We start from the raw sequence: 13435 nt of genomic DNA, 5'->3' as shown, positions 1-13435 counted from the left end.
ATTACATTTGGGACATTAATTTAAATATTACAACAACTTCTACATGAGTACGGATTCTATCTACTTTAGCTTTTATACATCAATACGTGAACCACCCTGTATTTTAAGGTGTCCTATAATAATACAGTAAACGTTACATTAATGAGAACGGTGGAAAACCAATGTGTGTTCTCTCCGCGACCTCGAGGCGGCGCCGTGGAGCTCCGTCCACCTCCCGTTTCCAAAAAACACAGCAAAGCGCCCCCCGAACCACAACAACAACATTTCACCTTCTTCTTCTCCCTCCGCGCTAACGAGTCAAAATGCCGGAGCCAGTTTGAGCGAACATGGAGCGCGTTCGCCCGTCGAGAGATAAAAGCGTCGGTGGCGGCGCGAACCCACTTTAAACAAAGCTACCGAGGGAAGAAGCGGAGAGAACGAAAGGGGGAGAAAGGAAGGAAAAAACGAGCCGAAGCATGGCAGTGCGGGAGGACGGTGAGCTCGTGCAGCGCGGCGGGAAGTGCAGGCAGCAGCACGACGCCGTCGCCGCCGCGGAGAGCCTGAGGAACGGCTACGTGAAGAGCTGCGTGACGCCTCTTAGGCAGGACGGCGAGCGCGGGCTGTTGGCTCTTGCGTGCCGCGTGTGCGGCGCCTCGGAGCCCGCGCGGGCCTGCGCGGCCTGCGCTGCGGGAGCTGTGGCCGCTCTCGCCGCGGCGTGGTTGCTTCTATCGGCGTCGGCTTCGTCGTCGACGTCCGCGTCCCGCTGCTGGAGCTCAGCGGTGGTCCGGTCGTTCGCGGCGGACGCGTGGCACTCTGCTAGCCCACTCTTCAGCATCGGCTGCGCCTACTTCTTTCTCACGCTGTACTTGCGGCGAGCGGAGCGCGAGAGCGGCCGCGGCTGGCTGCTCGCGCTACCCGCGTCCTGCCACCTCGGCGACTGGCTACTCGCGCGGTTCGTGGAGCGCGAGGGAGACAGCGAGGACCCGGAGGAGGACGAAGCCCCCGTGTTGGCTGCGAGCCGGCTGCCCCTCGCGCTGGCCTGCGCTGGTTTACTTACGCTCGCTCCCGCGGCTCTGCGGCTCCGTCACAGTGTGCTGGCGCTCGCTCTGGCCGCGGCTGCGTGGCTTGTGGCGCTCGGCGGCTTGAGCCGCGTGCCGCCCGCACTCAGGCCCGCGCTTGCCGCGCTGGCGGGAACGGCAGGCGCCGCACTCGCGCTTGCCTTCGAGACGAGCTGTCCTCCGCCTCAGGCCGCGAGAGCCAGAGCCGGAGCCGGACCGGACGACAAAGTGCCCGTGGTGCGGCCGCGGCGAAGGTCCAGCTGCGCCGCGCTCGGAGATGGAGGCGCGTGCTACGGAGGAGCGTGGAAGATGCCGCGCCGACCCTCGCTGCCCTGCATCTCCAGAGAACAGGTAACATGCTCGCGGGCTCGAGGGTACACGCACAGGATCTTAAGTTTAATGCTGGAGGAGTCGGTTTAATGTTATACACTGCGGTTCTGTGACCGTCTAAACAGTGACGTGCTGAAAACTTTAGTTCACAGTTAGTCCTCACTTTAAACTTCAGCTTTTCCTTAAACTGGTTTCTCAAAGCACACCTTTAAGCAGAGCACAAAACACATTTTAAATGTCTTAAGCAAGTGTTTATTGGGTATTTTCTTCAGAAACTTCACCAGGCCCCAGTGCATTTGCATAAACTTAAGTGAAATGCTGAAAAGCACAAACCAAAGCAATTTTAAATGTAACTGTTAAAAGCTAATGATCAGTTTACAGTTTTATATGTTTTCACCTCAACGTTTTTTCTCACACTACTGATTTAAGGCAAAGGGGTAAACTCAAGGTCAAAATGAAGTGTCTTAACTCCTGAAGGTTTATGTTTAAATTAGTACATTTCAGTTCTGTGCCTGTAAAAAAATCTAAAGTGTTAAACTTCTCAATTCACAAGTATCCCTCACTTTTAAACTCCACATTTTCACTTCAAAAGTTTCTCACCGTTAAGATAAAGCTTAGGCTGAACTTGCTAAAGATGATTTTGCACATTATTACCATAGACCATTTTCTTCCTGATCTTCACCAGGCGCACCCTTGTGCACATCCTAAGTGTTTACCTTAAAAGTAAAATACTACAAAATGGAAATAAGATGTGTACATTTCTGTTCAGTTTTTCTTAAGTGAGCTCACACAAGTGGCTTCAGGTTCAGGGGAAGAATCACTCTGTTTTAAGCAAGTGACCACCATGGGTCATTCTCTTCATTATCGTCATCAAGCTGGAGCACACCTGCATGAACACGTCTTAAGCGATTGTGTTACGTTAAAGTTGAAGGTTTTAATTAAAGTGTGTACATTTCAGTTCCACAGCTCTCAAGAAATTGAACTGATCCAAATCTAAGCTAAGTTTCTAATGCTCAGTTCACAATAATACCTGGCCTTACACTTCAACATTTCCCTGAAGAGATTTCAGATAACTAAGTCCTGATAGAAAGGCGAAAACTTAAGGTCAAGTTTGACGTAAGATGTTTTTATGTGCGTGACCTCCATGGGCCGTTTTCTTAATTACCTTCACTGCGTTGGGTGCACTTGGCTTGACATGGCGCAGAGGGCTTTGACAGCTTTGTTCATGTTTGTTTGGCTCTAATGTTCCTGTTGCATGGAACATCTTGGGAACCCCTGCTTGGGTGTATATATAAAACGCTTAGATACGTAAAACATGGCCTGTTCCAAAGTTATGACACATGTATTTTAATATTTTCTCTTTGTTTTTCCCCCAGTTGTCACTTAGAAAATCAACATATCACCACTTAAACAGAAGTGTCCAAACTTTTGCACTGAGTTTTTGCTGTACTTGAATGTGGCTAATTGAAGTGGTGTTTGCACTTGACCTTTACGACCTTTATGTGCTCATTGGTGTGATGGTGTTAAGCTTCCCCTGACTGGGGTCAGGAGCACAGGGTTTGTGGTTGAATTTAATGTTTTGGTTTTGAGCCTGCTCTGGTAAGAACTTTGGTTTTTACACTTGTTCATGTCATTATTAATCTCATAGTTGGTTTGGATTTTGGCAAAGGATTTTAGCGTGATGGCTTTTTTGTTGTATGGCACTTCTGAACTTTGGTACTTGCATAGCTTTGCTCTCTTTATCTTGGTTGGATTCTCTTAGCTAGGGGCTTACAGCTGAATATGGTGCTGCTTTGAGACCCTTGAGTGGTCTGGTGAACTTTGGTTGATGACATTACATTTGTGCTTCCAGTAATGGCGACATCGTCATCCTCCTCCTCCTCCATGTTGGGATTGCCTTAGCTTGGTGCTTTTAATGTGGTGTGGTGTACTAGGTTTGTTATCAGTGACTTGCTCTGGTCAGATGAATTTTGATACTTGAAGCTGAACTATGTTACCTGTGAAGACCTTATTGGGGGAAGTTAACATAAATATGATGATTGGGGGTGTGTTGGAACACAGTGAAGTCTAAACCTTCAAAGGACATGTAATCTAAGCAAATTCTCAATAATAATATTAATAACAATAATTATAATATCTTCATCACTATAATGTTGATTTAGGACAAATTTTAAATCCTCACATCTTATTTTTCATATTTCTTCTTCATGAAATCCCATGTTCAAATTACATCTCATTTATGTGCACATTTTTAAAAATTGTATATTTATATATTCTAAATGATTTTTTTAAGCGAAATACCTCATGTAACTGGCTTGTAACTCACTCATATATATACTCACTCAGCCACAGTAAGAGATTTGTCAAGCTTTTAGAGCTGCTATGAAAGGAGGTGCTGTTTTGTTTCACATCTATGACACCTTCTGTTATTTGTGTTTACAGTGAAGGTATGTTCTACACTTTTGTAAGTTTCACAAAATCCAGGTAGATATATTGCCAAGATAAAGCATCAAATCATGTATTAAGGTATTTATTATGTGGTATGTTGAAGGTTTTTTTTGTTGCTGCAGAATTTCTGTCCTTCCATTTTATTATTTTACCAAATGTCAGTAAGCCAGTGTACATGTGTTTTATGCTGTATTTTCACCAGTTTACAAGAAATATGAAAGACGTTTATAAAATTTTAAACACTGCCGATTCAGTAAATGAGAAACACAGGCCTGTGTTGAGATCTTTTTGTATTGTACTTTTGCATTTTATTCATTGACTAATTAAGAGATTAAAAAAATAAATAAATACATTTTGTGACCTTAAATGATTTTGAATTTGTGCTCGCCCGTCGTGTGTCTGCCTAGGGTCACACATTAGTGTCACCAAACCGGCACTGGCCTAGGGTCGAGGGTCAAGTTGAAGTATCAGAGTCAAGGTCAGCAGACATGCTGGTGAGTTTATATCCAGTTGACTACTGCGGTGAGTTTCAGGGAGATGAAAATCAAGCAGGACCTGGGCCAAAGCTCTTACTAAGAGTAATCGTAAGTGAAACTGTGAGTAAACTTTGAGTGCTTTCACAATAGCAAAGAGTAGTGCAACCCTCATTGGTGCTTATTTGCTTATACGCTCGTTCACTTGGTGCTCCAAGTGTTTTGGAGTGGAGCATAGAGCGCACTGTTCCAACTCATGAGCTGAGGCCTCAGCAAGGCCAGTATATTTTATCCCCCGCTTCTAGCTTTAAAAAACACACTACATCATAAGTGATGAAACATTTAAAACTGAAGTTAGTCAATTTGTGTAGTGAATTTAGTATAGTGTCGCTGTCCAAAAGAAATCTGCATGTATCTGCAAAAAAAGATATGCTGTGTTCAAATGACAAAATAAATATGGACGAAAATGGAGTTCCATTTTTTATTGGACAACAACAATGTTCTATTAATCCATTTGTTTTCACAAAAAGAATAATTTAATTTCTCCACGTGTCTTATGCATACAAGGAATTTAGTCTTGATGAGTGACACATGGATGGCATGTAACATGCTAAACAAACAGGACAAGTACACAGACTCTATAATATCCAAATCGAAGTAAATAAATAATAAGTTACAAATCTAGTGAATACACAAAAAGCTGAAATAAGACATTGAGGTGAATGATGCCAAATGAGAGGAATGGATGCTTTTACATGAGACATGGTATGGGCAGTGTTAACGTGTACTTTATGCTGTTTATGCCTTATTTTGTGTAGACTGGGCCTTTTTTTTGAGTGAGGCTTACATTGAATTTTCATGAAGGTTGCATCCGTAGTTTGTCTCAGAATCAGACCCCTTACAGACGGATTCACGTGTCGCTACTTGCTCAAGCATGCAAATGCCCAATAAGCTTCAACTTCATTTGGGATTATTGGATACAGGCCGTTGTGTAGGCCTGCGTATAATTCCATTTTAGGCAACGACAGTGACTAGACAAATAATTTGTGAAGACGTGAGCTGTAGTATTGCATTTGTCCAGATTTATTTATGTTCAAATTGGTGTATTTTGGTGTGTGTGTGTGTGGGGGGGGGTGCAGGTATTGTCCTGACAGAAACTGTAGTGCATTGTGTTGCTCTGTACTGACAGACGCTGATGTGTAAATGTTGTTGGTGATGGTCCTGGTGAGTGCTTTCTCTCACGTGTGGCCTCATGACTTTTCCATTTGCACAAAGTGAGAAACGGCCTGGCACCTGTGAGTCACTGCGTTTGCAGCTCTGCGTTCGTCACAGGCAGAGCTGTGTTTAGAAGCAGTGGCAGGATTATGGCGCTTTTAAGGTGGACCACTCTATGAAGCAGCCAGACTGTTTGAAATGTTTATTTGGCAGAGAACTGTAAATCACGTAAAACCATAACAAAGCACAATTGCTAAACCTAGAGAGAAGGGCTGACATTATGACGTGCTATTGCTGGTGGCCCTGGCAAAACAATGTTCTCCATGTGAAGCTGGAGTCAGATATTTATTATTATTATTATTTTTTATTTTTTTTTGTCGTATATTTGTATTCTAAAGCGGAGATGTAGTTCATATTGGATGCCTTAAATATATTGTCTACTAACATGCACTATTCTGATGTAGTTTTTAGGGTGCGTCACATGCTTCCTCAGCCACTGAAGGAGCGTTGCTAGACTTTAATTTTGAAGACATCTGAAATTGTTTCCTGTTTTTTCCTTCAAGTGTTTAGAAGAAAGTTAGTCTCTGTTACAAATTGCCAATAAATTCTTGTCTGCATTTTAACATCTGACTGCACCACATACAAACTCCTTTCCTTTTCTTCTGTTCTGTCAGAGCTAATATGAGATTAAAAAATGCATGCACTAAACTTTGAAGTGATTTAGAGCTGAGTAGAGTGAACTCTGAGGTGATTTGAGCTGAAGAAAGTAAACACTGGTGGTGTGAAGTGAATGAAATGAGTGGTGATATCATTTCAGCTCACTAGGAATTTAAACACACCATAACTTGCTCTAATTAGTGTGGAAATACTGTGGTTGTATTAAAGATAATATTTTTTTAGTTCAGTGACTAAAAACAGGCACATGTATACTTACACTAATAGCAATAGTCCTATCTCCCTTATTTGCTCTTGCTCTGTTTGTCCAGCTCAGACCACTTGGTAGTACCTGTAGCACTTGTGCTCACTGACTTAGTGACTTAGCACAATGGAAAGTTTAAAAACAAACAGAACTACATTTGGGATGTAAAGAAAAAAAAAACATTAAACCCAACTTGGTTATTTTAGAACTGCAGTGTTTTAGACCTGTCTAATAAATTCACAGAAACATTTGAATCTTCAGATGAGCAAATTGAAACCTAGCTGTAGTCTTTGACAGTGTAATATTCGATGGTGAGGAGGACTCCATCTTGTCCTGAAGGGCAAACTTTAACCTCACTTTTGGTGATTATATCTGTATGGTGTGCTAAAACTTTTCTCAAGATCAAGAAATGTTTCAAATGAGTACTACACACAGTACTCGTGCTTGCCTTTCACTAGCAATGGTTTAGAAAATACTTGCCTAGAGGTCAGCAAGGGAACCTTGCTATTTGGGAACCTTATCTTATTGTAGAACAGATATTGAATTGTTTGAAATGAGCAGCGATAATACATGTTTGACTCATAGCAAAACATTTAGAGCAGTCAGTACAAGAAGTCACCTCCCCACACACTCATTCATCAGTTTGCACCCTCTGAGATCTGTTAAGATACTTTAAATTTTAATCTTGTATAGTGTTTAACACCCCACCCCCCCTTGGCAATATCATATATGTCAATGGATATTGTAAGTGATTCTGCATAAATTCAGTCAGTTCATTCATTAAAAACGTCATTCAGTGTAAAAGGCACCTGGCGTTTTTAAATCATTTCAAACTTAGGAAAGAAAAATACAAGGCTTAGATCTGACAGTTCGTCTTTGTTTATTGGCGGTTATGAATATTGTGATGATTGCCATACTTCCTTCAATTTGGGGTTTGCCTGTTATATTAATACAAAAGTGCTGTTATTTAATAATAACAAAAATGTAATTCATTTATTCACTCACCCACCCTCCCTCATCTCTGGTTGTAATCAGACTTTTGTTGCTGAGTTATTGTATAGGTTGATTGTTCTTTCTCAGGCAGTTAAATGTTCTGCTGTCACGTGATCTGATTTTAGGGGTAAGGCTGACTCTATAGAAATATTTGGGATGGATGAAGAAGTGCCATCAAATCGCTTCCCGAATTTCTGTTCTGTCTTAGGAGCACCTCATAGCTGGGAAGTTGTGATGGAGGGTGTGAGTGATACATGAGAGAAAGCAGGCTGTTTTTGCAGGTCCTGGAATCAAGCCATCAGCTATTTCGGTCCGTTGTTGGACATGTTTGTCATACCCACTATGAAAAAGGGCACGTTGGACAAGCTGACATCCTGTGTCAGATGATGTTAAACATTATGCCGCATCTGGAGTCTTTGACTGCAGACTCAAGTCATCTAAGGTTAGCAAAAGATTTAAGAGCTAGCTTCCTCTACGTTTACAGCTTAATATTTTTCATTTGCTCAAACCTCTGGCTTCAGGGTTCATCAAACACACTATGTATCAGAGACGCATAACTCACAATGTCGGATGAAGCCTTTACAAAATATTAGTATGAAGTATTTCACAAGATTAATCGAAATTGTGCGAAATGTGGCCTGTTGTATCCTGTTTAGGTAATGCAAAGTCATGTAAAGGGGGAGATTTAAAAGCTCACTTTCTTTACTTTTACCACCACACACTGTATTAGTGATAGATATCTCACAATGTCTAATGCATGAAAAAATGTTCTTTTAAGTTTTATTTAGAACAGACAGAACCAGTGGTGCTACTAAATTAAAGTGGCACACACACTACACTTTTGTTTTATCTTTTTTTTTTTCTTGATACAGTAGTTACATACATATGATTTTATTTTTTAGAATTTCATTCACTTTTTCCTGCATCTCTTTATACCTTATGCAGGCTAATGTAAAGGTATATTACTACACCTTTTTAGGTTTAATACACGCAAGTGTTCTCTGTTCTGAGCCTGCCCTGTATCGCCTTTCCCTGAAGAAGCAGTCCAACATGAAATACTCATAACTTCAATGTGAATTTATTGACCAAAATTTTGAAGGCTGAATTATATGGTTACATGTAAATAGGCTGTTTTTTGTGACATCATAATACAGAATTCAGCATGATCAGTTTTTCTCTGTATGTACTGTATGGATATAAATAATAAATAAATGTTAATGTATTAAATCAAACTGATTATATTTTAAATGTAATTTTGTCTGTTCCTAAAATGACAAACTATGAATACAGCAATTATTTTCACATGATGCACTACACTTAATCCACATTTAGTGCTCTTTGTTTTGGAACATACTGATTAACAGCTCTATTTAAATCCTGAAGATATTAGAAATATCAACAATGTAGAAAAGCCTTTTGTAATATAACAATTTTTAGCAACAATTCAATCAGTGATTCTAGTAATGACCCTATCAAGGTTTTTTCTTTTTCTTTTTTTTTTTGCCCCAATGCCGATCCAAGTCTTCTAATATTGAGTATCTGCCAACACCGAGTTCTATTCTGATACTAATATTTTTCAAGGTAATACTGTTACACAGGGAACACTTCAAGTGCATTATAGTAATTAGAATCAGCCTAGTGTATCTACTCAACACGGAATATCTCACATTAAAAAAGAAATTGTCTGCATCTAAGCTGCTGCTTATTTTTTTAATAACAAGGTAAACCAAAATGTCTTCACAAACAGCTCAAATAAATAATTTATGTATAAATAATGACTGACATTTTTTTTGTCATCACAGATGTGTTGAAGGAGAAATGAAGTGTAGTTTCTTTAAGACACTGTGCTAAATAAAGTTATATATTTTTTCAGCTCTGACCTGTTTCTCTCAGCACTGCTGCAAAACAAACCCCTGTAGGCGGGACTGTGACTCCATTGGCAGCAGCACTGAATGATGGACAGCTAACTCTGGCAGATGATTGATTAATTAAAAGTGTCGACCGATGAGAAGCACATTCTCTGTTTAAGAGCCGTGGAGTATCTGCCCCTTCTCCATCTGAGGGAGAGCAGTGTGTCTCAAACAAATCATGGTCTTAACATTCTTACCTCAAAATACGGCATAAAAGTCACCTGAATGGGTCCAAAACACCACACGGCATTTAGTGTCCAAATACAGGACGGTTGATGACTCCAATCACGTCCCCTCATGCTCCACCTCTGAATGTGGCTCATGGGAATGTGGGTTTGTCCGGGACAGTCAGAAAGAAGCATGTCCCCGCTATGGTAAAATCACGACAACATTTACAAAGCATGCTACAGGAGGAGGAGGAGGAGGAGGGAAACACAAAATCGGACTTAAGATCGAGCTCAAATCCTATACAGATCAGTAAAATAATGCTGTGATTGTCCCCGATACTGATCTTTAAGACCATATCGGGATATCCCTATTTCATTCACTCATCTTCTGTAACTGCTTCATCTTGATCAGTGTCACTGTGTCTGGACCCTACATGGTATCATTGGTCACATGGCATGAACACCATCCTGGACAGGAAGCCTGTCCAACACTGTAAAGAAATAATGATGAATGTTATTACTCATTGTGGGGGGAATGTATGTTGTTTGTATCAATCTTTTAACAAATTTAGTAATTTGGCATTTACCTGAGTGTCCAGTCAGCAAAAATAGGTAGTATTACAATTTAGAAAGTACTCATGACTCATGGTCAGCTTGTTAAAAACAGATTATGCAAGACAATCCTTCAATAAGGTTTTTTTTTTTTTTTTTGGGATGACTGTGTTCGTTGTCATTAGGAGTAGACCAATAAGCAAATGCAAAAGATAGTTCTGTGATAGCCACATTTTAGATGAAACCTGGAAAAACATATTTTTCTTGATTGTCAAATGTGCTCAGTTGGGAGTTTCCTGCTTAGATAATACAGATTTGGAAAAAAGCATACTATTATGTATTTCTTAATGAAAGGAGAATTTCACAGTTTAATTCTTGGAGTATGTTTTAGGGGAATGTTTTTATTGCAGTTAAGTTGCAAGTTATATGGGACCAGATGTAAAAGAACAAAGGAATATTAAAAAGCTATGAAAGCCATCACGTTTGGATGCTCAGTATTGTAAATTTAGTTATGAGAGAATGAGGGGTATGTGTCATAAAGTTAATTCTTAAAGTACAGGGTTATTTTTATGCCAGACTGCCCAGCAGACGACTAGAAAAGGCTTTGGTCATTTAGGCCAGACTAAGTGAGTAGGGCCCTAAGATTTCCGTGACACACAGAACATGGATGAAACCATGCAATTGATTAATAAAAGTGGAAATCATATAAAAACATGAAATACGCATGGAAATACATAGAATTAGAACATTAAAAAATCTATTAGGAAACTGCAAATTTGTTCTTTTAGTATCTGTACTTACCACAAATCCATAAATGCTTCTGTTTTTTTTCGCGCATATACGTGCACGTACCTCATAGTGTGCATGCATATAGCTGGCTAGCTGGTTTTTGAATGTCCAAAACACTAACTTTAAATATACCAAGTGCATCCAAAAAAAAAAAAAAAACACACAAACTTAACTGCAAAATTCTATCCCACTAATGCAAATTACACTATCCCATTAATGTTTATGAATTCGGCCAACAACTTTTATGCAGGTTTTGTCAGCGTACAATAGACTGGCTACGAACAGATACCTGCAATGATCACCTCAAGTCCAAAACACACCTCATGAAGAAGGCAAAACCAAGCTCAGCATATATGCCCATCCAAATATCTATCGAGGAAACAGCAAAGTCGTCGTTGTCATTAGGTATATATATATATATATATATATGTGTATATATATATATATGTGTGTGTGTGTGTGTGAATTTACACAACTGTAATTAGTTTTTTTACATATTGCTAAATGTAATTGCAGCAGTTTCAATAAATAAAGTTGCCATTTGGTATTGTTTGTTTATTCCCTTTATAAAGCTAAAAATCTGAAGTGTGAAGGAAAAAATAGATAAACGAAAACAGAAAGAAAGAAAACAGAATTTGCCAGAAAAATAAACCTGATTTCATAGGGCCCTGAGTGACTGTGTGTGAGACTTTGTTGAAACATGCATGGGGAATTCGGGCAGGTGGCAAGCACACCGGCCACAGCAAGGTGTAAAGACACTGTGGAGTTTGTGTATTGGTCATAATGAGTAGATCTTTGCATTGACTCAGATAAATATATTTTTAAAACGCAGATTAAAATATATTTTCTGTAGCTTTCTGTAGTTCTGTGTTTAGAATTAAGTAATAATAGTGAATAGTAGTGCATCAATATTTAACGTTGCCTTCAAATGATCTCACATTTTGTCCCTGTTAATTAAAAAATATACTTACATGGTGGGGTGGGGGAAATCTTGCTTTTTTTATTAAGCATAATCACATGAAATGTAGCAAGAAACATAAGATTTTATGCCACTTTTCAAATGTAGGACACTACAATGCTTATAAATATCTGCTTCTCCAGGACTGGGCTGTGGAAGAGTGCAGTTCTGTCCTCTAATGACAGCAAACATTGAATTTGAGTTGAGTGGCAGTGGTGATTCAGAACTAATCATCAAGTACAATTACGTGACATCACCTAATGCTTTGGTGGTGGATTGACATCAAAGCCTCACAGAAATATTTAGTATGAAGCTTTTCCAGAAAAGTTGAAACTCTGTTATTACCTATTGCCAGGTTAAAGCCACTGAATCTACATGGTGCCAGTGCAAGAAAATCTCAGTGACTTACTGGCTCTAGTACTGTTGTCAGAGGTGCCAGTGCTTAAACAGAACAAATTTCCTTAATCTCTGACACACCCTGGTCAAAATATTCCATATTGCTCCATATACTTTAATGTCTGGTTCATGTGCAGCAGCTAGTGAAACACAGGGCTATTCAAGATGAATATTTAGCAGGTTAAAGCTGTATTGTAAATCAAATAATAAAGGCCCATCTTTGTTTTTAAATAATGTTGTAGATTGCGGTTGCCACATTACTTGGGATTAAAAGGTGGGGTTGAGACAAAGACAGAGGTGCTACTCTAGAAGAGCTAGCTCACTTAGTCACATTGGTACACTGGCCTATGGTAGTGCCCTAGTAGCTCTAATAAATTTATGGAGCTATGATTTTTTTTGTAGCTTATTAGTTTAGATATATTTCTTGGCATGTGAGTGAATAAGTGTCAACATTTCTTTTTACTTTTATGGCATTTGTAAAACACTTTTAGAATGTTATGTTAGAGCTGTGTTGCTGCAGCATTAGGAGTCTAGCCCTCTGTCTACCTTGTGAATTTCAATGGTGTTACCTAAGTGCTGAGCGTTTTTTAATCAAAACCATGATAATCATTATGTATGTTATTATGCTGTTGGAGTACAATGCCATCCATCCATCCGTTTTCCACCGCTTATCCGAGTCCAGGTCGCAGGGAAAGCAGTCTGAGTAAAGAAACCAAGACCTCACTCTCCCCAGCCAATGATTCCAGGTATTCCATGGGTATACCGAGGCATTCCCAGGCCAGTCGAGACATGTAGTCTCTCCAGCATGTTCTTGGTGTGCCCCGGGGCCTCCTCCCCGTTGGACATGCCCGGAAAACCTCACCAGGAAATCATCCAGGAGGCATCCGGATCAGATGCCCGAACCACCTCAACTGGCTTCTCTCGACGTGAAGGAGTAGCGGCTCCACTCAGAGTCTCTCCTGGATGTCCTAGCTCCTAACCCTCTCTCTAAGGGAGAATCCAGACACCCTGCGGAGAAAACTCATTTCAGCCGCTTGTACCCGCGATCTTGTTCTTTTGGTCACTACCCAAAGCTTGTGACCATAGGTGAGGGTTGGGATGTAGCTTGAACGATAAATCGAGAGCTTGGCTTTTCTGCTCAACTCTCTCTTCATCACAACGGACCGGTACAGAGTCCGCATTACTGCTGACGCTCCACCGATCCGACTGTCAATCTCCCTCTCCATCTTTCCCTCACTCGTAAACAAG

At 40.3% G+C, this 13435-nt stretch overlaps 1 protein-coding gene across 1 annotated transcript in view; it reads left to right on the top strand.

Moving 5' to 3' along the window:
* Positions 1 to 208: 208 nt before the first annotated feature.
* The window catches only part of pde3b (phosphodiesterase 3B), an 83616-nt gene continuing 70389 nt past the window's right edge, over positions 209 to 13435 (top strand). The window contains exon 1 of the mRNA XM_066647320.1: positions 209 to 1388. Within this exon, the coding sequence (XP_066503417.1) occupies positions 456 to 1388 (933 nt within the window). The 5' untranslated portion in view covers positions 209 to 455. The remainder of the gene's footprint in view (positions 1389 to 13435) is intronic.

This window comes from Hoplias malabaricus, chromosome 16 (genome assembly GCF_029633855.1).
Source record: "Hoplias malabaricus isolate fHopMal1 chromosome 16, fHopMal1.hap1, whole genome shotgun sequence".
Taxonomy (NCBI): domain Eukaryota; kingdom Metazoa; phylum Chordata; class Actinopteri; order Characiformes; family Erythrinidae; genus Hoplias; species Hoplias malabaricus.
Note: the sequence above shows the minus strand (reverse complement) of the source record. Positions and strands in the feature narration are given on the sequence as shown.